Raw genomic sequence first — 26,333 nt, 5'->3', positions numbered from 1 at the left:
TATATATATATGATCCCTGGGTCGGGAAGATCCCCTGGGGAAGGGAATGACAGTCGCAACCTACTCCAGTATTCTTGCCTGGGAAATCCCATGGACAAAGGAACCTGGTGGCTACAGTCCATGGGATCACAAAGTCAGATATGACTGAATGACTAAACAATAGCAATATATATATATATGTATATATATATATGAAGTTACTTAAATTTACTAAAAATTTTATATAAAATTTAAATCACTTATTTATGTAATGTGATGAGATTTGCCCACTGCTAACATTGGGGGCAGGATAATCCTTTTTTATGAGAGGGTGGGGGCTATCCTGTGTGCTGTAGGATGAGAGCATCCCCAGCCTCCATTCACTAATGCCAATAGCACATCCCTAATTATGACGACCAAAAAAGTCTGCAGACACGAACAGACGCTCCTGAGGGGAAAAATCTCACCAGTTGAAAACCCCTGCCTTACGTGAGCATCTGGTGGTCCAGCCTACATATGGAAAGTCAAGTAAGCTAGATCAATTTACTCTCTACAGAGGTCAAAGAAAATGTGTCAGATCTTCTTTATGAAAACATAAGTATTATATCTTTTCTTCCCTGAGTTTGTAGACAGAGTTCCTGTTTAGGGGCTGCTAACAGCTGTCAGCAGCTACACTGTGGCATTTGAAGGACTGGGGCCCTGAGCTAAGAAGAGGAGGTGGGGATAAGGGATCTGTTGAACGTGAGCAGGAGTTAGCAGGCTGCCAGCTGTTGTGATGGGGCAGAGTTATCAGAGCGGGGGGCATCCAGGGAACAAAAGATTGGCTCAGCGAGCATATATTTAAAATGGGTTATGTTAGAAAGCAAGCGGTCCACAAAGTGCAGCTCTCATGTTTTGGCATTTAATGATCATATTTCTGCTTTGCCAACAAGGCACCGAATGAGTGACATCTTATGAAACTCATCATCGTCACTGTGGTCTTAAAGGGGTTCCTATCCGTGAGTCAGATTCCTGTCCTCTGTGTGCTGCATATAACTGGAATTTACAGACAGAGATAAAGTTTTAAGAAACATTTCCCAATCAGTGTAGAAAAAATGTTCTGGTAGCAATACAAGTGTGCTCTAGGGGAAAACAGACTTGCTGTTTTCTTTCATTTGTTTTCCATGTATGGAAATGTCATTTCAGCTTAAGATAGAGATACCATAGAGGCTGTCTGCAAAACTGTGTGGTCTCTGCATATTAAAAGTAGACCCTAAAAATGAAATAAAGACTTAAATGTAAGGCTAGACACTATAAAGCTCTTAGAGAAAAACATAGGCAGAACACTCTTTAATATAAATTACAGCAAGATCTTTTTTGACCTACCTACTAGAGTAATGGAAATAAAAGCAAAAATAAACAAATGGAATTTAATTAAGCTTAAAAGCTTTTGCACAGCAAAGGAAACCATAAACAAGATGAAAAGACAACCCTTAGAATGGGAGAAAAATACTTGCAAATGAAGCAACTGACAAAGGATTAATCCCCCAAATATACAGTCATCTCATGCAGCTCAATATCAAAACAAACAACTCAACCCCAAAATGGACAGAAGACCTAAATAGACGTTTCTCCAAAGAAAGACATTTAGATGGCCAATAAACAGGTGAAAAGATGCTCAACACCCTAATTATTAAAGAAATGCAAATCAAAACTACAGTGAGGTATCACACTGGTCACGATGGCCATTATCAAAAAAATCTACAGATAGTAAATGCTGGACAGGGTGTGGAGGAAAGGGAACACTCTTGCACTGTTGATGGAATGTAAATTGAATGGTCAGTATGGAGAACAGTATGGAGTTTCCTTAAACTAAAACCAGAATTACCATATGACCTAGCAATCCCACTCCTTGGCATATTCCCACAGAAAACCTTATTCAAAAAGAATATGTACCCCAGTGTTCACTGAAGCACTATTTACGATAGCCAGGACATGAAAGCAACCTAAATGTCCATCAATAGAGGAATGGAAAAAGAAGATTTGGTACATATATACACTGGAACATTACTAAGCCATAAAAGGAACAAAGCTGTGTCATTTGCAGAGATGTGGATGGATTTAGAGACTGTCATACAGAGTGAAGTAAGTTAGAAAAACAAATATTGTATATTAATTCATATATATGGAATCTAGAAAAATGGTAAAGATGATCTTATTTGTAAAGCATAAATAGAGATGCAGACATAGAGAAAAAAAATGTACGGATACTAAGGGGAAAAGCAGGGGAGTGGGAGGAATTGGAAGATTGAGAATGATATATATACACTACTATGTATAAAATAGGTAACTAATGAGAACCTACTGTATAGCACAGGGGACTCTACTCAGTGCTCTGAGGTGACCCAAATGGGAAGGAAATAAAAAAAAAGGGGGGGGATTTATATATGTATATGGCTGATTCACTTTGCTGTACAGCAGAAACTGACACAGCAGTATAAAGCAATTATACTTCAATTAAAAAAAAAAACCAGACAAGTAGATCCTAGCCACCAGACACATTACCTGTTGAAATGTTGAATGGTAATATTGTATGTGTATTGCATTTTTAATTCAATTTAGGAAATGTTTCCTGAGTCAGGGACATTATATGCTAGGGACTAAAAACATAAGGAAGAATAAATGTGGACCTGTCCTCTGGTCGCTTTCAGTCAAGGATCACCCTATCCTAAACAGGTGTGTTTCATCACTGTGTAATAGAAGATAGTCATAGCTTGGCCCTTGGGGAGGTTGGGAGGACCTTCCATGGGAGGGGCTATTCTGAGCTGGGTTTTGAGGATGAATAGGAGCCCTACAGGACAGAAGGGGGATGGGTCTTCCAGACGGAGGTAACAGCCATGCAAAGACAGAGAGGCTTAAAACTGTATGATGTGGCCAGGAGCCCCCAGATGACTTGATGGCGCAGGATTTCAGGAGAGGAAATGTGGGGAGGAAAGAAGACATCCTGAGCTGAAGAGTTTAGACTCTTCAGAGGTGAAAGCAACTGGCAGAGGATGTGAAGTCAGAGAGCAACCTAAGATCTGCATTTGGGGAGGGCTCTAGGTGGCTGTCTGCAGAGGAGACTGACAGGGGCAGCCCTGGTAAGGCTGTTGAACCACTGGTCGGCCGGCAGAACCTTCCTGCTCCAAGGCAGCTGTCACAAGAGTGGGGTCAGGGGAACACATAGGAGGTGGAATTGGTAGGACTTTTTAGAGTAAAAGAGTGAGAGGAGTAGCCAGAGTTCTGACCCACTGGGAGCCTGGGGGAATGGAATACACGGGTTCACTTTACAGAAAACCCAGTAGTAAGATTAGACGGGAACCCAGACGGGAGATTAGATCTGGTTCATCAGTACTCTCCTAGAATAGTACCAGTATCAGTTCAGTCGCTCAGTCGTGTCTGACTCTTTGCAACTCCACGGACTGCAGCACATCAGGCTTCCCTATCTATCACTAACTCCTGGAGTTTACTCAAACTCATGCCCATCGATTCACTGATGCCATCCAACCATCTCATCCTCTGTCATCACCTCCTTCTGCTTTCCAATCTTTCCCAGCATCAGGTCTTTTCAAATGAGTCAGTTCTTCACATCAGGTGGCCAAAGTATTGGAGTTTCAGCTTCAACATCAGTCCTTCCAATGGATATTCAGGGCTGATCTCCTTTAGGATTGACTGGTTTGATCTCCTTGCGGTCCAAGGGACTCTCAAGAGTCTTCTCCAACACCACAGTTCAAAAGCATCAATTCTTCAGCGCTCAGCTTTCTTTATAGTCCAATTCTCACATCCATACATGACTACTGGAAAAACCATAGCTTTGACTAGATAAATCTTTGTTGGCAGAGTAATGTCTCTGCATTTTAATATGCTGTCTAGGTTGGTCATAACGTTTCTTCCAAGGAGCAAGCATCTTTTAATTTCATGGCTGCAGTCACCATCTGCAGTGATATTGGAGCCCACAAAAATAAATTCTCTCACTGTTTCCATTGTTTCCCCATCTATTTGCCATGAAGTGATGGGACTGGATGCCATGATCTTAGTTTTCTGAATGTTGAGTTTTAAACCAACTTTTTCACTCTCCTCTTTCACTTTCATCAACAGGCTCTTTAGTTGTTCTTGGCATAGCAGAAACTGTAATTTTAAATATTTCCATAGGTGTTTATAGAAGGAGAAGAGAGGAGAGTGAAAGTGAAAGTCACTCAGTCGTGTCTGACTCTTTGCGACTCCATGGACTGTCCATGGAATTCTCCAGGCCAGAATACTGGAATGGATAGCCTTTCCCTTCTCCAGGGGATCTTCCCAACCCAGGGATTGAACCCAGGTCTCCTGCATGGCAAGTGGATTCTTTACCAACTGAGCTATCATGGAAGCCCTAAGTTAGAAATTTCTAAGTGGGGGGAAAAAAGAATCAGAAGGAAGAGTTTTCATAGGAGGAGGCATCAAGTACCATGATGAAGTCAGTTCACCCAAGGATTCAAAGCTATCCATTGAATCTGTGATGTGATTGTTGATACCGCTATCTTAGTCACCGTTCTCATCCTTGGGGTTTGAAGGGCACTTCTGAACTTTATTTCACCAGCTGAAGCTTCTTGACAAGTCAACACAATATCCTCTCCCCAGGGTAAACCTTTTTCATCTACTTCTGATTACTTTGTCCCTCATCATATTATAGCTATGCTTCTTTATCTTGGGTCTCAAGAGACCCAGGTTCAGTTCCTGGGTTGGGAAGATCCCCTGGAGAAGGGAATGGTCACTCACTCCAGTATTTTTGCCTAGAGAATTCCATGGACAGAAGAACCTGGTGGGCTACAGGACACAGTGTTGCAAAGCACCAGACACAACTGAGCGACCAACACACACCCACACACACACAAACACACACACACACACACACACCATTTACACTAAGGTCTGCTTCTTTCTTCCTCAGTGGACCATGAAGACCCATATTTTGCCCACATTGGAAAAAGGGTCGAGAGATTGTAAGGGGGTTTAAGGGATTTTATTCCCCAGTCTGAGGGCCAGAGAAGAACAATCTTGTGGCTGTACTGGAAAAATCAGACTCAAAATAGCGCATAGAAGACACATTCCAGACAGAAACTGCGGCACATAAAGCAGAGGAAGGAAGAGCCTCTCAGCCAGTGGATTCCCAGGCATCTTCTCAAGGCAAACATGGATATTCTTGGCCAGATTCGATACCTCCCTAACTGGGAAAAATGTTTAATCAAACAGCTGTAACCCGGAATCTCTTCCTAGAAGGCACACATGTCTAACTGATCCACAAATCAAAGGGAGAGATGAAATCTTCTTTAAAAAGTTGCAAAGTTTCACAACCTCTGTTGTGAAAAAGATCTAAATAAGTGAAATGGCGAAATGGCATTTTAAATCTTTATTTTATCACCCTTACAAACTAAATGCATAAGTATCTTCAATAGACTTGCTCCTATTTGATGCTGAAACCAAAATCTTTTTTAAAAGAATGTACTGTGCGAAATGATGATTTAAAGAAATCCTATTCTGTATACTTTTAAGTGACATATTCAAAAGCAAAGACATTACTTTGCCAACAAAGGTCCGTCTAGTCAAGGCTATGGTTTTTCCAGTGGTCATGTATGGATGTGAGAGTTGGACTGTGAAGAAAGCTGAGCGCCGAAGAATTGATGCTTTTGAACTGTGGTGTTGGAGAAGACTCTTGAGAGTCCCTTGGACTGCAAGGTGATCCAACCAGTCCTTTCTAAAGGAGATCAGTCCTGGGTGTTCTTTGGAAGGAATGATGCTAAAGCTGAAACTCTAGTACCTTGGCCACCTCATGCGAAGAGTTGACTCACTGGAAAAGACTCTGATGCTGGGAGGGATTGGGGGCAGGAGGAGAAGGGGACGACAGAGGATGAGATGGCTGGATGGCATCACCGACTCGACGGACGTGAGTTTGAGTGAACTCTGGGAGTTGGTGATGGACAGGGAGGCCTAGCGTGCTGCAATTCATGGGGTCGCAAAGAGTCAGACACGACTGAGCAACTGAACTGAACTGACCCAAAGTTTTTTTAAAAAGTGACTTATCAAACCCCAGTGCTCTGTGACAACCTAAAGGGGTAGGACGGGGTGGGAGATGGGAGGGAGGTTCAAGTGGTATACATACATATACCTATGGGCCATGCATTGGAGAAGGAAACGGCAACCCACTCCAGTGTTCTTGCCTGGAGAGTCCCAGGGATGGGGGAGCCTGATGGGCTGCCATCTATGGGGTCGCACAGAGTCGGACACGACTGAAGTGACTTAGCAGTAGCAGCAGCATGACTGATTCATGTTGATATTTGGCAGAAACCAACATGATATCATAAAGCAATTATCCTCCAATTAAAAATAAATAAACTTAAGAAAAAAAAGTGAATAATCGCCTAAGACGATGGTTCCTAACCTTTTTGGCACTAGGGACTGATTTCATGGAAGACAGTTTTTCCACGGACCAGGCTGGAAGGAACGGTTTCAAGATTATTCAAATACATTACATTTATTGTGCACTTTATTCCTAATCTAACGCTGCTGCTGATCTGACTGGAGGTATCAGTCAGTGCCCCAGAGTCTGGGGACTCCTGACCTAAGATTTCTTCTTTGGGAATCTACATTCAGAATTAAAACACCACGTCCAGTTAGTAATCATCTGCTATCAGAGATGCTTGTCTTTCTAAGCTAATAAATCTGATCTTTATCATAGTACAGTGACTAGATTATTAATACTATGTCCTCTTATTCAGATCAACTTAAGCAGAAGTCTAGCTAATTGTAGGATTTCATAGAAATGGCATCAGGAATAGTATGTAACTGTTAAAAAAAATCATGATTTTGATGACTAAGTACATGAGGAAATATTTGTAATATAAGTGAAAAAGAAGGGGTATATTTTTTTGTTTTCTCCCTTTCTGTTCTTTTTCTGTTCTTTCACATGCTGTGAAGTATTAAGTATAATTAGGACATAAGGGGGAAACCAAACATAGTTAAAATTATTTTGTAAATATCTTATGTGCTCTAAAATCTGCAATTCTTTGGATGCTAAAAGCCATAAATAATTTTGTTTCTCCTTGTATTTAGACTTCTATCTCTGGGTGTCAGGATTATAGCTATTTTATTTTCTCCTCAATTTTCCATGTATTTACTTTGTAATTATGTTTGAATGAAGAACGTGTAATTACTTTTATAAACAGAAAAGCCAAAGCTTTGTAAATAAAGGGAGATGAAGTGGCGTCAAGCAGACCTAACTTCTCTTGACTCTTCTACCAACTGTTTTAACTGTGGACAAGGCACTTCACTTCTTTGTGCTTGACTCCTACACAATGGCCGATAAAAGTAGTCTTTGGCAGTTTGTTCCAGCTTTTCTAATATTCTGGTTTAAATCTAATGAGGAAGCAAAGATGGCCTCCTGCGATGTTAGTTCCTTGGCTTTGTTAACCCTTAGCATGGTCCAGGCACCAGGGGTGGTGGTACGTCATTTGACATCCGGGCTCTGCCTTGAAAGGTTGCAGGTTTTCCAGAGAAAACAAGACCAAGTGCAGAAAGCCAGAACAGCCAGTTCAGTGATACTGGGGAAGATATGTGTGGATCAGAGGCACAAAGGAGACTCCATCAGAAAGGGAGGACTTGAGTACCAACTTCACTATATCCCCTATCATATGTTTGCAACTTATTTATGCTTTAAGAAATATCCCGGCCCAGATGCTTCATAGGGTGTTGAACTGCAGGTTTGATTGTCAAACATTTCTCTCCTCTGGTATGTAAGCCAGTAAGCCTTGTCAAGTTACATTACAAGGGAAGACCATAATGTGTTCAGTTTACCAGGAGAACACTTGGTTTTTGGAAAGAACTGTGTGTCTCTCCAGGTTTCAAATGCAAGCTCCTTGGGGCTTGTTATATTGGAGACATATTTTATCTTCCCAAAGACTAGTGTCTGAGCTCAGACAGGATGTATTGTGCCTGTGGGCTTAACAGAAGACTTGCTGGGTGATTGAATTAACTTCTCATCTCTTCTGGGCTACACAAAATGGTAAGTTAAAATAAAACAAAACAAAACAAAACCAAAAAATGAAGAAGCTATTTGCTTCCCTCCTTGTTTCTTCCTTGAGGCTTTGTAATTGTTCTTAATGTGGTTAAGTTCGAGTGGTTTCCAGTTCAGGCATGGTGCAATCAGGTTTCCTCACCAGGGTGCTTTTCCACTGTCACATCTTTGACGTCAGTAACTGTTCCTGTTAATCTGAACTCCCTATTCACTCTGTAGATGACTTCATCAGAGAAAAATCATAAAGCAGGAGGCACTTACAAGAAATGCAGCACAATGCTGTCTATTCCTGGAGGTTTCCTTTCGCTTGTTCATAGCTGATCAGTTTGATACCAGATTGATATGTTACTTATTTAGAAGTAATTTCAAAGCAATTCTTAAAATTTGGATGAGTAAGTATAGATGGGACTCCCAGCCTAACATTATCTTCAAGCAATAACTAAATTAGTCTTTAACTTTAAATGTTGTTTCTATTCTTGGAGTTATTTCCAAAAGGTAACCTATATCCTCACTATAAATACATGTTTTGGTGACATTTACATGTGTCAATGGCAGTGACTGTGGGTTCTTGCTTTAAACAGAAAAATCTTTCTCAATCTGTTTATGAGAACAAATGAACTCTGTTGAAGGGGAGAACAGCCACTATAAGAAGTCCTGTAAAGTTTGCAGTTCATGGGGGAGCACATTTCCCTTGCAATAATAATTATGATTATTATAAAGCTCTTAAAATAGTGAGTATGAATTGTCATCTAACATTAGAAAAATGAAAAAATTTGTTGGAGAGGAAACTTTGGTTAATGTGACTTGGCTTACCAAATCTAGTTTCGTGACCCCTTGTTCAATAGTCACGTCAGAGAAAGATAAGTCCTCCTTATCAGGTCAAGGCCATGACCATGCAGTATCAGGAAGTGCTCCTGCATTCCAATAGCTGCCCTAGGGTCCTCCTGACTCCCTGAACCCTCGAGAATCCTGTCCTGAACTGAGGATCAGGGAGCTGCTGCAGTAGCATTTCGGCTGCTATTTCGTTCCCGTGTCCTTGCCAGGCCGAGTGCTCTGTTGTGAGCACCATCTCTGCGTCCACGGCAGGTGCTTCTCTAGTCTGCTGCAACCGCCATCCCAGGGGCCAGAGCCCCAGGAGCAGAGAGCCAGGGTGGCTGCTGCCTGGGGGAGGCAGTGATGAGGAGGAAGATATCAGTAGTACTGCTACTAATAGTTGCTTCCCAAGTGGCTCAGACGGTAAAGAATCTGCCTACAACGCAGGAGACCCAGGTTCAATCCCTGGGTAAGGAAGATCCCTTGGAGAAGAGCCTGGCACCCCACTCTAGTATTTTTGCCTGGAGAATCCCATGGACAGACAAGCCTGGCAGGCTACAGTCCATGGGGCCACACAGAGTCGGACATGACTGAGTGCCTAATACTCACTTTGACTAATAGCTGGTAACTTTTATCCAGCACTTACTACGTGCCATATACTGATTGAAATTCTAAGCTTAGATCATTTCATCCTCTAATACCTGTGAGTTCAGTCATCTTATTGTCCCCATTTTGCAGTTGAGAGTTTTGAGGAAGCGAAAATAGAGCACAGCAGGAACTGCTTTGGTATCTTGGGCTCCCTGGCTCCAGAACCCATGGTCCTGACCACACTGTGCTTCCCTTTAGCTACACCAGGGACTTCAGTGCTGGGCACAAGGTCTTCCAGCTGTAACGAATAACTATTTGTTGAGAATACTGTTGTGGGTCTGGTACCATGCCAAGCACTTGGCTTCTGGTTTAATCTTCACACGATCAGTGTAATTAGAGATGTTATTACCCCAGATTTAGAAATCAGGAAACCTCCTGCCCTTTAAAATTTGGTGAATGTTTCAGTTAAAATTTTCCCAGTATAAAAAAATAGGAAATTACTAAACCAGGGTCATTCAAAAAGGGAGACGTGAAAACAGATTCAGAGGCACAGTGGTATCTCATGGAACCCAAGGGCACACACTGGCCAGGTCTCTCCAGAGACCAGAAGCTGGAAGGGCATGAGGGACCCAGACAGTTTCCTTCTCAGCCATTCATGCTGTCTGTCTCTGCCCTCATTCTTCCCTTCATCTGCCCATCCAGGCTTTTACCACTGTGATACACCAAGACTTTTCACGTGTTCACATCACAGAGGGGGAGCCTCCGCTCCCTAGTTCATGTTTCCTCAGGTCCTGTGCACAGCACAGCCTACTTGAACATCTGCCCATCTCAGTTCCAGTTTTCTGGGAAGGGGGCCGGGGTGGGGCGGAAGGGCGGCTTGGTCCGACTTGCCACATGCAGTGTGTCCAGCACTTACCTGTGTGACTGCGCCAGGGCAGGTCTCTGAGAAGGGGCTCAATAAGCTGAGCCGACACCTCTGAAGGTGCCTGGCGCACTGACCCTAAGGCATCTCATCCTTGGCCCCTGCTCTCTCTAGAGTCACCCTCCTTAGGTAGGGTCACCTTGCCACAGGTAGCATAGCACTTTCATCTGGATGGGTAGGGTTTTTTTTGGTTGCACTGGGTCGTCTTTGCTGCACATGGGCCTTGTCTAGTGGCGAGTGGGGACTGCTCTTTGTTGTGGTGCATGGACTTCTCATTGCAGTGGCTTATTTTGGTACAGAGCACAGGCTCCAGGGCCTCAGTAGTTGGCAGCACCTAGACTCAGTAAGTTGTGGCATATGGGCTGGGTAGTCGTGGCACACAGCCTTAGTTGTCCTGCGGCATGTGGGATCTTCCCAGACCAGGGATCAAACCCATGTCTCCGCATTGGCAGGCCAACTCTTATCCACTGTACCACCAGGGAAGTCCCAAACAGGTGTTTTGTCTCTAGCTTTTCTTCATGGATTGTGCATCAGTTCTACCTCCTAAAGAACAGTCCTTATGAGGGGCTTTAGGGAATGCACACTGCTTATACTGACAGTCACTTTCAGGTCACAGGATATTTTTATCCCCTGTGGCCTGGGTAAGTAGCAGCTTGGGACTGACAGTAGCCCAGACGGACCTGGCCCAGCCTGCAGCGGGTCAATGGAAGCAGGCAGGTGATGACAGAAATTCTATTATTAACCAGGCACCAGCTCCTTGGCCTCCTGTAACTCACATGGGCTGGGCTGGGCTAGGCTGCGTGGGACAAAGGGATTTCTGAGTTGCTTTTATTCCTCCATATTAATGACTTGGTCTGTAGTTGGTTGAACCAGGGACAAAAGAAAGGAGCAAGGGACAGACAAAGGGCTGGGCCACTGGCTTTAGAACTGAGGTTCAACTAGTCTGTGGGACCTTTAATCTGCTGCTATGCACATCGGGGCAAGACTGCTTCCCTTTGAGGAGCCAGAGGCTGTGCAGGTGTCCAGGCTCAGCGTCTAGGAAATTGGATTTTAGAAAAACTGGAATGCTGTCTATACAGGCTTACATACAGAAGCAGCCGTCTGCCCTCCCTGCCCACGGTGGGATTTGGAAGTTCTTCCGTGCCCCAGAAATGACTCATGGCAGCCTTAATCCACCCTGCCATGCGGTGAGGGCCTCCCTAAATGCACAGATCCCTGCAGACTCTTCTTCTGGTTGCTTCACATTTGGGTTTGTTCAGCGTGACTTAGTGTTTGTGAAGTCACCAGAAAGACTTGGTCTTAAGCACCACAGATCGTGGAGTAGTAGGCGGATGGTGATCTTCTTCCTCATTGCTTCATCTCTGCCTTTAAAGGGCATTTGCTTAACGTGAAAGGTTTCTAGCTTGATGGCATTCATTCCATAGGAGTAGAATTCAGCCAGAGTTGCTGGTTTTTGTAGCTCATGTTTTATTATTTGTGACAGGTTCCAACACTTCCTGGAGTCTTTTTCAAGCCAAGCCCTTGAAAATGTATAGTCACCACATGTTCTAGCCCAGACACTGGGCCTGTAATTATGACCAAAGCCTATAGTGAGGGATCCCGTGTATTCCTAGGTCTCAGGCCCTCTTCTCAGCTGTGGGTGACCTGGGGAAAGGGTGAAGGGGCACATCCTAACTAGCCCTGGCTTTTTTGTACCAGCACTTGATCATGAAAGCTGCATGTGTTACAATGAGGCCCCCACTCAGCACCCTCAGTGCTTGGGGAGTGTCCTCCTTGGCAGTCACCGCACCCTGCCTCACACCTGACACTCCCGCTGTTCATTCACCTTGAGTCCTGCCCTGTCCATCCCCACTCCAATCTGACTTGTGCTTCCTCAGCCTTCAAGGCTGGTGAAATCGGTTCCTCCTGGTTTTCCCCAAAGCCCGCCCCAGCCTCCAGGCTGCTTCCATGTCCCCAATCTGTGTCCCATGACGCCCCCTGTGCCCATGTACTGTGCTTAGCACACTGGGCTGTTGTGCTCCTGAGAGCAGGCCTGGGTTCTCCTTCATTTCATGCAACTCAGTCCCCACCCAGGGCCTGGCAGTGTGTGTCCAGTAAACATTTATTCCTCCTTGTTGAGACTCTTAATATGAGCCCAAAAGGTCTCTCTGAAAGACTCAGTAGACTCTATACAGCCCATACCAGAACTCAGACCCTGTACACCCGTGGAGCACTGGGACCCAAGTCAGAGGCTCTTGAGTCTCTCTCTGGATGTGACTGCAACTAGCCCGATGGCCTGGTTACATCAGGCATCAGAATGGCTGTTAAGGGAGAAGGTGGTTAGTAGGGGCCTTAATAATGACCAACCGGGGATGTAAAGACCCTTCTTTCTATTGGCTTCCTAATCCCACCTCCTACTGCCTGAATACCTGCTCTGAGACAGTCTCAAAATTGTCCTTTCCAATGTCCCATCTTTCATATGAAAATCAGAGAAAATGGAGGAAGCCATGAGTGACTTTGGTTTGTTTCTAATTATGAGTAATAGTCATCATAGAAATCTTCAGCAATACGGAAAAATATAAAGAGATAAATGGCATCCGAGATCTCACAATTGAAAGCAACTTGTCATATATAAGCATTCTTTTTTTCATCTTTTCTGTGCATGTCTGCCTCTTTGGCTATAACTGAAATCATTCTGTACATTCATACGTATGATTTTTTTTTTCTGATGTAAAATATCTTCACCATTAGTTGCCAGCAGCGGCAACCCCTACTGTTTATTGCACTTTTTAGAAGCCCCACCTGAGGACATGTTTAATGAAAACTTACTGCTGAGGACGGCTTCTCACTCACCCCCAGCTAATGATGAGTGAATCTTCTTTGCTAAAAACTAGAGATTTTTGTCATTTATCTCCACCTCTGCAAAAGAAATGGTGGAGAAATTGCTGCCAAATGTTAACTGTCTCTGCAGCAGACATTTTTTTAAAGTAGAGTGAACAGAATTGTATGTAAACATAAGGTCTCTTCACAACAAACACATTTTGCTAGCTGATCAACATGCTTTTATTTTTCTACCTTGTGACCTTATTGTAGGTCTTTGGTAAGATGGGCCATTACTTTTTGTTAAAGCGTCATTGTGTCTCAGCTGGCTTGTTTTCCCTTCCTGCTTGCTTAAAGAGTCATGTGTTGCCCAAGGGCTATGAGCTGTACCCTCTGTTCTAGGTGGTGCCAGACAGGAGGTTAGAATTAAACTCTGGGTGAAAAGCAACCCCTGCTTTCTCGGTTCTAAAGTTTATGACCTTTTCCTGTGCATCCCAGGTGTTCATGCCTCCCAGGACCCCCTGCATTATCTGAGAATCTGCCTCTAGGGCAGGTGGTGGGACTGAGACGGAGAAGCACGACCAAGGCAGGAAGGCAGTATTTCCTTCCCCAGATCTGGAATTTAGCCCAGAGTCTAGCTTTTCAGACTTGAAGTTATGAGGATTGTTTTGGGGGCAAGCTAGAAATGGATGCAATTTCCCTTGGAACGCCCTCATCTTATTGATGCCTGCTGTCGTCAACACTTGTGCTAACTTCATTGATGTCCACAGCCTACAGAGTAGCCACTTACCTACTGACCCCGTTCCAGTAACAAGGCATTTTGAGCTATTAGAATTCATGTGGCTGCCAGACACAGCCATGAAAAGGTGGACAGGCCAGTTAACAAAAATGTATCAGATGTACCTTCTTGCTGAGGCCTGAATCCTCATCCAGGCCCCCGAGGTCCCTCCAAATGAACACAGCAGGCGCATAACAACATCCATGTGGCTGTAGCTCTTAGATCTGTCTCTATCACAGGCTCACCCTCTGCTCCACCCAATGCTAACCTGTTCCTTCCACACTAGCCTGCCCCATACAAGAAATAGGGGGCCATATTGCTCATCCAAGCTCGTCCTGCCCAACTTGGCCTCTCCCCTGGCCAGTCACTCCCACTCAGTTGAAGGCCTCTAGCTTAGTCAGATGACTTGGTATTTTTAGTTTTCTGTTGGCTTATATTGGCCAGCCTGGAGAGTTGTTCTACTGATGTTTGGGTTTTGGTTTTGTGTGTGTGAATCTTGCTATTCCATCTTTACTCCTGAAGTCTTGCTTCTCATTAGCAGAAAGAGGATTTTTTTTTTTCCTTCTAATTAAGGTCTGCCTGAAATTGGGAACAAGAGGTCATAAGTTGTAGTGTCTTCCAATGGGGAAGAGCCTGATTAAACCCATGATAGATCAGGAGGTGAACAGGAGCACACACAATCTCTGCCCTCTCTGTCTACCATTCAGCTGTGACTGTATGGCAGCCCCTGGCAGAGATGGCAGCACTTGAAACCACAAATAAAAATGCTTCTGGGTACATATACATATCCTTTGTGAATTGGTAAAATACCAGGTTCCTTATGAAACAACCTCCTACCCCTCAAAAAGATGACCAATGGCCCTGATGGCACTCATTCTGAAGGTCTTGGCTCACACGTCACTTGCTCAGAGTGACCTTCCCAGCCCCACAAACAGATGATATGATGTCATTGCTTCCCCCACTTTTCCTTCACAGAATTTACCAGAATTTGAAAATTTACCTGGTTATATGACTTTGTGTTTTTATTTTAAAGTAATGTGTATCTCCCACAGCAGATACTCTGTGGATAGAGACTGTGTTTTATGCCTCTCTTACTCTCTTTTGGGTACCCAGCACCTAATCCAGCACTTGGTTAACCTGGGACTCCATACATGCTAATGAGAGGGAGCAAGCAAGTCCTTTGATCTCAGAGGTTCCCAAAGCAAAGTGTTTTACCCTGTCCCTTTTGGAGACACCACTTGTTAATGGGGACCTGTACGCTTCTTCCATTAAGCAATGTTACTTTCCACAGCACTTTATTCATAACACTTGTACAGTACTTAGTACACCATCTTAAGAGCCCATTTAACCTGCTGGGTTAGAGTGTTATTCCAGATGGAGACAGCATCTCACTTGACTTTAAGTTCCCTTTTCTGATTCAAGAACCTTCTGATGGGCTAAATGGAATTTCTAACATCCAGGCAACTCTGAGGCTCTCATTAGACTATTGTCTGGCTGATTGGTCAAAAATGTTTTCCTTTTTCTCTGATTATTCTCTGCCCAGGTGTGGGGACCTATGGAATGTCTCTTACTTGCTGTGAATAACCCTGCACGTTCCGGACAAAAAAAGAATGCACTTTTTTATTATGTTGCTCTCTTTCAGCTTATGAAACAATGATTTTGGTAGAGATAGTGACATCATTCTCACCTTACTAATGCTGAACATTCAAAAAAAATTAAATTCAGGATTACATGGTGTTTAAGATGCAGAATTAGAACCAAAAGATTCTGATACCTTCTCTACTTTTTACTTGATGCAGAAATTCAAGGTTATGTGGAATTCTTTAAAAGAGATCCAAGTGTTACTATCACTACCCGCCCAATCCCCACCATCCCAAGGATCTAATCCATCAGACCCTCCTGCTTTGCCCTGAGCCGCTGTCAGGATGTTCCATTGAGCACCTCCATTTAGCAACCTCTTCTCCCCACACTGCAGTCCCAGATCATATGATGCTGACTGATCTCTATGCTGGTGGCTACACCACATTGGATCCCTTTTTTGTGTTTGTACACAGGATCGTCTGTTTTTTGTGATGGAGTTTGTGAATGGGGGCGACTTGATGTTTCACATTCAGAAGTCACGGCGTTTTGATGAAGCACGGGCTCGTTTCTATGCTGCAGAGATCATTTCGGCACTTATGTTCCTACATGACAAAGGAATCATCTATAGGTGAGTTTCGGTTGCTGGTAACCCCTCTCAAATGAACCTCTCATCCCTGGTTCATTTCCCTGATTCAGCTTATCCTTCCAGTTCTCATGATGAACAATTGAACTCTTTTTGAAATTCACAAAGTTTTGCGTGTCCATTAGAATAAATGAATAACAGTGATAAACACCACCTGCAGACTAAAGCTTGTGCCTGTGTGGGATTTGTAAAACAGGCTTGAGAGTCTCGAAAGGACACTGTTCATGAATTTGTTCAGCTGGGGTTTTCAAGGGGCTGAACTTGCTGGTCTCTTCTGTTTTAACCTTGGGAGTGATTCATTCCATTTTCAGAATCTGTGCCTAAACTGCAGAGCATGAATACCTCTTGCTCTAAATGGCTGAGATAAGAATCATGGTCAGATAGACTTGCTGTTCACCAGTCCAGGAGCCAAGAGGTGACATGTTGACGAGCAGGGTCCTGCTTGATGATGTCTATCATGTGAAGTCCCCTCCTAAATCTTGTTTGATTTCATTTCATGACACACAGTCTTTATCATAATATATCATATGTTAAATGGGCTTGACATCTGGTTAATGTTGTTAGATCTCAGAGCAGATAAAAGTAACCTTTACTCAGACACAAAGCTGAGTATGGTGGAAAATACAATAGTGAGTGTTAGGTAATTTTCATCTGCAAGTTTTCCTTTTTCCCATTGTCAAAGTCTTTCTACCCTTTACATCGCATTGTAACTTAGTTGCCACACATGCTCCATTATTTTTCCCTCTTGAGAGGCAATTGTTTCTTTCCTTTGAGAAAAATTCTCTCTCAGGTGCATTGATGTAAAGAATTTCCTGATTGAAATTTGCCGTTTATTAGCTTCGCTGTTCCTTTGTGAGCTGGTTACAGTATGAACATCATTATTAAAGTGTGAGAGAGCTTTAAAAACTAAATATTCTTAAGTACCCTGAGAGGAAAAAAATAGGCAAAGAGAAGTGAGATCAGTAAAGAATGCAGCAGGACTGGTCCATGGTGCCAGAAAGAAGTGGAAAAACGAGATGGAGCAGGCACGGTGCAAAAAGTCTTCTAGTAAATTCACAGTACAGAGCTGTGGAAGCTCAAGTGGACACAATGCTCTGTCACAGCTCCAGCTGTGAGGTAGCAGAGTGGGGAGCTAGGCAGGATAGCCAGCAGCAGGGTCATCCCTTGAAGGTAACCAGGAATCTCCGCTCACTCCTAAGTCATGAGGCAGCCACAGGTTACTCTGTGGAAGCTCTGTGCTTCCTTGACCCGGCCATGCTGTTTTCCTGGCGGCTCCAGCAGGGCATGTCTCCTGTCTCAGCCTTGAGCCCAGCTCATGATTGTTGGTGGTTGCTGACATGGTCTCTGATGCTGGAGGGGGTTCTAGGTCCTTCCTGGTGGTGGTATGGGACTCTGGACTGTGTGTTCTGTGTTTGTTCTCCTCTCCATGGCTGAGCTGCCCATCTCTGGTCTGTTGACCCCAAGGAGAGCCTTCCCCACATTTAATTTTTAAGAATGATGACTTTCCTGTTTGACAAGGGCTTGTGTTGTTAATTTAAAAACAAACAAAAAAAATGGCAACAAAAGCTAAATGGAGTACTTATAGGCCCAGTACTTGACCAGCATTTCTTTATTAATCCTCCTAACAATAAATTATATAACACTAGTATTATCCATGCTACTTAGATGAATTACTGATCTTCAAAAGACTTAATAACCAGACTATTAACTGGTCATGGAGCCAGAATTCAAATGATGTTTTTAACCACTGAGCTACACTGTCTCCTCAGGAGAGATTTAAAGGCTTAGAGTACAACTGTAAAGTAAAATTTCAAGTAAACCCCTTGAAGAGTGGACTTCTTACTCCCCCTTTGGTGATACAGTGACTTTGATTTGTGAAAATGAGGCAGAATGGGTATCTTAGTCCATTCAGGCTGCTGTAACAAAATAGCACAGATTAGGTGGCTTATAAACAATGGACATTTATTTTTCACAGTGGAGTCTGGAAATCAAGATCAGAGCACCAGCATGGTCATGTTTGATGGAGACCCTCTTTCTGGTTCCTAGCTGGTGCCTTCTTGCTGTGACCTCATATGGTAAAGGAGGCCAGGGATCTCTCTGGAGCCGCTTTTATAAGGCACTAACCCTATTCATCAGGGCCCCATCCTCATGACCTGAGCACCCCTGAAAGGTCCTACCTACTAATACTATCAACTTTGAGAATTAAGATTTCAACATATAATGTGGGGAAGGGAAGGTACAAATATTCAGACCAGTAAGGGGGAAAAACACTTGAATACTTAAATATTCTGGCTTTTCATAGGACTGCATAACCTTCATGCAAGGCACATGCTTCATCTGCCTCTCCATCTCCTTGTTTCATTTGTTTGAAATGTGGAGGATGGACAGTGAAACCTGATGTGGTTTCTGGTGAAGCAGTATCAGCCCACATCTTGAGAAATTTTATTTCAGTTCTTGGCCTTGCAGTTCAAATCTGAGAATTTAATGTACTCTTTGACTTGAATTCCACGTGCAGTCTCTAACTGAAGTGCTTGACTTCGAAGGGAGCACATTTAATTAGGATAGATTCCAATGCTATTTTTATTCTGTGGATTTATTTCATTGGATTATTTAATTCCATTGAGGGTATTGGCCTGAGAGCAGAGTCTTAAGGATAAGCCTTTGGATGCCAAGTCCCTGGAATCCACACACAGCAAAGGGCACATTTGGATTCCAGGGGTATGAATTTGATCCAGAGAGCACAGGAGGAGAGTTGGACAGCCTCGTGTATCATACATGTCCTGGGATGGCCTTTATCAAAGCTAAAAAGATCTTCCTGAATGATACCTCTGATCTATTCAAATAGGATTGTTGTCATATGGCTGTTTTGTCTTATTTTTCCAGGGAAGGTATTTCTTTTCCAGTGAATTACAAAGATGGTACCATTTGCAAATCATCATCAAATGGGACTTTAGAAGGTACTGCCTTAGGCTCCCTCTGACATGACTTTCTTCTGTCTCTCTGCCAACTGTGCCTTGTGTGAGAGGAGACAGGCCAGTTACGTTCAGGTGCTTTTCTGCTTACGTTCAGACCCTGATTTCTCAGATGTGTTCATGTGTTCACTTGCATTTCATGGAGGAACAGAAGTCTGCCTCTTGGGCATTACAGCAAGGAAGGAGTCTGCCACTTTGCCTTTGGTTGGAAGGTCTGGAGCTTTGGTGTGGCTGCAGACCAAGTCTAGAGGGCTTTGAATTAAGCAGTCAATGAGTCACTTTGCTAAGGGAAAAAAAAGACCATTCATTCCTTTGTTCAGGGCTTGATGGCTGATTAGAAGCCCAGATAGTACTCATGAATAATTTACATGGGCACTGACTTTTTTCCAGAGTCAAGCTCTACAGAATTGGGGAAACAAAGGGCCCCGCATCCCATTTACCTGCCTGCCAGCATTACGGGCACCATTTTCTATCCTGTTTTGAAAGCTGTATTAAAGTTTACTCACAGGAACTTACTTACAGGAACTGAGCCATCATTGACATTTCAGCTCCCAAAGCCAGCCAGCACCCATTGGATTTTCTGTTTCTGAGAAAACATGGAATGTATCTAAAATAGGTTGAGAGAGGAAGAATTTATAGAAGAGCTCAGGAAGAATTATAGGAGAGTTTAAGTTTTGACTCATCCTTCTGAGGTTATACTTGAACACACTGCATTTCAATACACAGTTTTCATCTTACACATCTAGCTGCTTTGTGCCCTGTGCAGTTCTCAGCATGTGGGGTGCGTGGTAATCAGTGTTTACTCCTCAAGCTCCAAGTGCTTCCTGGGTCACTTGCTCTCCTGTTGCCCAGATGTCGGACTGGTCACAGAGGTGACCGCCAGACTTGACTTATTGCCTTGTACTCGTATACATACGCAACACATTAGCTTTGAAAGAAAATAACTTTAGAGTTCTCAAATTAGAGAACAATCGCTACCTAATTTGACTTTTTAAATAAATTCAGAATTTGAGAGGATTAGCAATCTCCCTGCCAGATGAGATTTTTAAGCTTCTGAACACAGCTGTAGCATCTGCATCAATACACCAGTCTCTAATATCATCTGACTCTTGTTTCTCAAAGATACTGTAAGGGACCATCAGATTCCTTGCTGACTTCACGTTCCTGTGTGATCTAAAGTTAGCTGAGCATTGCTTTGCTTGGAGAGCCCATGCTAGAAGCCACCTCTGTGAGCATTGCTGTCTGCTTCCAGATCAGCTTGATGTTGGGTCGGTGGTAGTAGCATGTGCTTGAGTCATTGTTCTCTGTTATCTAGCTCTTCCCCCTCTTGAACTGGGGCAACACCTGTCTGATTCCCATCTCCTGGGGCCTTTCTAACTCCAAAGTATTAGCAGAACTTACAGAGTCCCCAGACGTATTTTATTTGAGCCTAGAATTCTGGACTCTTACCTGTATTGGAATTCAGTTCTGTGTTTATATTTATTCTACTCATTCTAGTGATAAAGATGGTCTTTTTAGATAAAGATGAAAGTCCAAGTTAGGAGTTCTGTTTTCCCTTTGCCATACAACACCTCATTCCTTCTGCCCCAAGAAGTAGGTTTACTCTTTCTTGATATGCTTGCTACAAAAACAGTTACAATTGTCATTTTTGTCTTCATATAGCAGTCCTTGTTTCTTTAGGATGCACAAGTTGTGAGATTCTCAATACATTAGTAACTTTCACTTCGGATTTGGCCGTGAGCCCTTACTAGCATTGTTCCTGGAACTCCAAACTTTTTAATCATATTCTTGCCTTCTCTCTTCTTAGCTTGTTCTGCCAGTTGGTGGCCTCATTCCGTGCCTGCTCTTCCATCACCAGAAAGTGACTTCAATCCCTAACTCCCAAGATCTTTTTTCAAAGGTATGATGGAGAGCTCTGAGAATTACCAGTTTATTAGAACAGCCTGACGTTTCCTCCTCCAGTGAAACTCATCAGCCCCCTTTGTCTTCCCTTGCACAGCCTCTGGGGATATTTGACAAGTATTTATTGAGCATCGACTCTCTGCCAAGGATATGGATACAGCGATGAGCAAAAACAAAAGTGCTGTCTTGTAGGCAGTATGGTTGAGTGAGGGAGAAAGACATCAATTACATGACCATATTCATACAAAATCGCAACTGTGACCAGTGCTATGAAGAAGAGGAATGCATTGCACTGAATGAGAACGTCTCATAGTGTGTTTCAATCTGGTCAAGGAGAGGTGGAAGATTTTCCTAAGGAAGTGACTCAGGAGCTGAGGTAACCAGTAAAGAGGGAAGGAAAGAGCATTCAAGACAGAAGGAATAGCAAATGCAGGTGCTCAGTCTCAAGAGGGAGCATGGCAAGTTCAAAACCTTTTAGAGAAAGAAGCCCAGTATGGCTGGGATCTAGGAGGCATAACTTCCCTTAGTTGACATTTCATTCACTTAGTGTGCCCTCTGTCCTCTGATGACTTTAAGATTTTATTAGGCACTCCTTGTAAATAATTTACTTAAAAGTTGGGTAAGGCTAGTCATGTTGTCAGTCCCTGGAGGAGCCATCCGCTCACAGTGAGTTCCTTGTGTCCAGATCTGTGTGTTTATATTCAACAATGAAATTACAAAATGTCAGACCTCCAAGATTACTTAGGGCTAAGTTCCCTGTTACAGATGAAAGAACTCAAGCCTGAAATATCCAAACAGCAAATTGCTTCTCAGGATGGATGTTTTCTTAGGAGGGCTCACTTGTAACTTGTTTTTCATCTTCAGAAAAAAAAATATCACCATTAGGAAATTTTCATTCAATCTTCATGGAATGCTGAGCTTAAGGGCTAAACAGGACATTCAGAAGCATGTGGTGTTCACTCCATCTCACTGAGGAAAGTGCAGTGGAACTCAGGACATAATTAGAGCTCCCACTGGTGTTAGGCGTGGTGTCTGCCCTAAGGTTCTTTCTGTGGGGTGGAAGAGATGGCCCATAAGTAAGAGCAGGTGGGTTCCAAAAGTGAAGCGTGCCCAGGGCATTACGGGAGCACGGAGAACAGCCACTTAGCCTAAGATGCAGATCTAGGCAAACTTCCTATAGAGATGAGTCCTGAGCTGAGTGTGTGAAGTTAAAAGCTGAATAAAGTTAAGTAGGTGTTTAGGTACGGGACAAGCTCTAGAACTTAATGCTGAGAAGTATGAAAGTCCATGGAGGGTGGGATAGAAAACTGCTAGAAATTTAGTAGTACTAAAGCCTAAAGATTGAAGTATGGTGGGAGATAAGAGTTGGTAGAAACAAAGTTATTATAAGGCGTAATATTCTGGAGAAGTTTGAATTCAGTATCACTTGAGGTTTGGCACCATTGCCCTTCATAGGAAATGTAAAATTACATTGGCTTAAATTAAATAGAAATGAACTTCTCTTCCCTGGAAGAAGTCTGGAGGCAAGAGATCTGGCTCTGCCAGGAAAACTCCATGGAGTCCTCTGGGACCCAGATTTCTATCTTTACTATTCTGTTATAGTCAAAGTCACCTCATGGTCTTAACATGGTTGCTGTAGCTCCAAAAGTCACCTCTGTATTCCAATACAAGGCAGTACTGGAATAAGAAGGGTGAAGGACATTCCTTCCAGTTGAGTCTGCTCTCTTTAAAGATCCTCCCTGAACTTTCAGACAGTACTTACCATGGAATTGTCCAGAGCCTGGTCATACATGGCTGCACCTAATTGCAGTAAAGGCTAGGATGTTATTACATGGCCATGTTCTGGCAAAAATTAGGGTTCTCTTATTAAGGGAAAAGAAGGAGAATAGTTATTTGATGAAAACTTGCACTATTAGATACAAATTTCATACCAGGGAATTTGGCTCTATGTAGCAGGTAATGTAGAGTCTGAAGAATCTTCAGCAAGTTGGATGACATGACTGGCTTTATATTTTACATATATTTTGTGGGAGAGTGTATGGATATGTGCATGGGGGCAGAAGGGGAAGGTTGAGTTTGTGCCTGTTACTGTGTTCTGGGTAAGAAGATAATGAGGCTCTGAGACATTGGTAGTAGGTCTGAGGAGAAGGCCATGTGTTTTTGCCATACCAGCAAGTAGAACAGACTGGGCTCAGTGACTGGGTGGACCCAGGGGGTGAAGGAAAAACCTGGGGTCATACCTGGGTGTTTAGTTAGAAGTCTGAATGAATGATGGTACCATTAGGTACGAGAGATCATGAGCCTGGGAAGGGATCTCAGCAGGTGAATAAGATGAGAATTAGAAATGTAAGATATCAAGTACTTGAGACACATGCCGGTGGAAATGCATAACAGGCAGATGGACTTGAGTCTGAAACCCATTGAAAATGGGCAGGAACTAAATATTTGGAAGTCATCAGGACATAGCTGTTAGTTCAGATCATAGCACTGGATGAGATCATCATCTTCTTTGAACTGAAGGAATGCTGGGCATAGTTTTTAGCCTGTTTCGTGATGGTCCTGAGGACATGGGTGGGTTGCTGAACACTCCAAGCCTGTTTACCGGTCTTCAGTGAGGGGTACTATTGACATAACTTCCCTGCAGGGTGTTAATGAAACTCCAGTCAGATGGAAGTGGACATGTGAAAACTCTTTGAAACATGCTATGTGGACAAATGAGATTATTCTTTGCATATATGCTATCAGCTGATTTGCATTTTCTTTGTGGCGTAGGCTTCAGCTGAAATTTTGCTCAAAATGTGTCCTCAATAGTAGAGAATTGGGCTTCCCTCATGGCTCAGCTGGTAAAGAATCTTCCTGCAATGCAGGAGACCCCAGTTCAATTCCTGAGTCGGGAAGGTCCGCTGGAGAAGGGATAAGCTACCCACTCCAGTATTCTTAGGTTTCCCTTGTAGTTCAGCTGGTAAAGAATCTGCCTGCAATGCAAGAGACCTGGGTTTGATCCCTGGGTTGGGAAGATCCCCTGGAGAAGGGAAAGGCTACCCATTCCAGTATTCCGGCCTAGAGAATTCCATGGACTGTATAGTCCATGGGTTTGCAAAGAGTCAGATACAACTAAGTGACTTTCACTTCACTTCACAGAAATTGGAGCTGTGGCTTGTAAAACTCAACCCTCTGAAGACCAACTTAGACAGCATATTAAAAAGCAGAGACATTACTTTGCTAACAAAGGTCCGTCTAGTCAAGGCTATGGTTTTTCTAGTGGTCATGTATGGATGTGAGAGTTGGACTATAAAGAAAGCTGAGTGCAGAAGAATTGATGCTTTTGAACTGTGGTGTTGGAGAAGACTCTTGAGAGTCCCTTAGACTGCAAGGAGATCAGTCCTGGGTGTTCATTGGAAGGACTGATGTTGAAGTTGAAACTCCAATACTTTGGCCACCTGATGCAAAAGAGCTGACTCATTTAAAAAGCCCCTGATGCTGGGAAATATTGAGGGCAGGAGGAGAAGGGGACGACAGAGGATGAGATGGTTGGATGGCATCACCAACTCAATGGACATGGGTTTGGGTGGACTCCGGAAGTTGGTGATGGACAGGAAGGCCTGGTGTGCTGCCGTTCATGGGGTTACAAAGAATCAGACATGACTGAGCGACTGAACTGAACTGAACTGATCTGAAGACCAATCTTTGTAGTTCTTAACTAGCCGGGCATTCCACCACACCACTGTTTATGTCATCTATGATGTCATGATGGTGGCAGCTGCTGACTTTGCAGCCCACAGTCCCCAGGATCTCTGTAATGCTTCCAGAAAGTTCTCAGGACCATCAGTTGTTGATTCAGTTGTTCAGTTCAACAGCACCTATCGGGCAGTGTGGACAATCTCATCAAAAGTGATGTTTCCACTGTGTTTAATGTTTTTCTGCTTCTTTCTGTCTCTTGGCAGTTCCCTGAAGGCTTTGCTATCAGGGCAGAGGCAGAAGGTACCACCTCAATCTGGGTCTGTTCTGAATGGCCAGTTTTACTGTGATCCTCAGACCATTCCAATAACCACTTGCCTTTGTGATGTCATCACCAGCCTTTTTTGGAGACAGAACGAGGGGGCCAATCTTGGGGCCCAGGGCAGATGTGGCACCAAAACCCCCTCCAGTGCACCTCATGTGTATGCCTTTGATCTTACTGGGGTCAAACTTAAGCGGCCTAGTGGAGGCAGCTGGTGTCAGATGAACTGGGATTCAGGTTGAACAAAGAAAGTTGCACCTTGGCCTCCTCTGAGCTGAAAGAAGACCGATCATTTTTATAATAAACTAAATTTGATTATGCTTTTCTTTCAAACCAAATCATTTTCTCCGCATTTTAGCCACATTTTGATACTGTGTGTAGTTACTATACTTATGTGTACTTATCGTTAAGTCCTTAAGATAGCTTCCTTAAAACTATAAGCCTTCAGAATGGGAGAAACTAATAGCAAATGAAGCAACTGACAAAGAATTAATCTCAAAAATATACAAGCAACTCCTGCAGCTCAATTCCAGAAAAAAAAAAAAAAACCTACCCAATCAAAAAATGGGCCAAAGAACTAAACAGACATTTCTCCAAAGAAGACATACAGATAGCTAACAAACACATGAAAAGATGCTCAACATCACTCATTATCAGAGAAATGCAAATCAAAACCACAATGAGGTACCATTTCACGCCAGTCGGCATGGCTGCTATCCAAAAGTCTACAAGCAATAAATGCTGGAGAGGGTGTGGAGAAAAGGGGACCCTCTTACACTCTTGGTGGGAATGCAAACTAGTACAGCCCCTGTGGAGAACAGTGTGGAGATTCCTTAAAAAACTGGACATAGAACTGCCTTATGATCCAGCAATCCCACTGCTGGGCATACACACCGAGGAAACCAGAATTGAAAGAGACACGTGCACCCCAATGTTCATCGCAGCACTGTTTATAATAGCCAGGACATGGAAGCAACCTAGATGTCCATCAGCAGACGAATGGATAAGAAAGCTGTGGTACATATACACAATGAAATATTACTCTGCCATTTAAAAGAATGCATTTGAATCAGTTCTAATGAGGTGGATGAAACTGGAGCCTATTATACAGAGTGAAGTAAGCCAGAAAGAAAAACACCAATACAGTATACTAACGCATATATATGGAATTTAGAAAGATGGTAACAATAACCCTGTGTACGAGACAGCAAAAGAGACACAGATGTATTGAACAGTCTTTTGGACTCTGGGAGAGGGCGAGGGTGAGATGATTTGGGAGAATGGCATTGAA

At 43.4% G+C, this 26,333-nt stretch overlaps 1 protein-coding gene across 2 annotated transcripts in view; it reads left to right on the top strand.

The window, feature by feature from the left end:
• PRKCH (protein kinase C, eta) overlaps positions 1-26,333 on the top strand; it is a 235,325-nt gene that overhangs the window by 151,071 nt on the left and 57,921 nt on the right. For both annotated transcript variants that reach the window (XM_010847648.1, XM_010847649.1), the window contains exon 10: positions 15,999-16,153. In XM_010847648.1, the coding sequence (XP_010845950.1) occupies positions 15,999-16,153 (155 nt within the window). The remainder of the gene's footprint in view (positions 1-15,998; positions 16,154-26,333) is intronic.

Source organism: Bison bison, unplaced genomic scaffold (assembly GCF_000754665.1).
Source record: "Bison bison bison isolate TAMUID 2011002044 unplaced genomic scaffold, Bison_UMD1.0 scf7180017864254, whole genome shotgun sequence".
NCBI classification, from domain to species: Eukaryota; Metazoa; Chordata; class Mammalia; order Artiodactyla; family Bovidae; genus Bison; species Bison bison.
The sequence above is the reverse complement of the archived record's forward strand: the minus strand, read 5'-3'. Positions and strand labels throughout refer to the sequence as shown.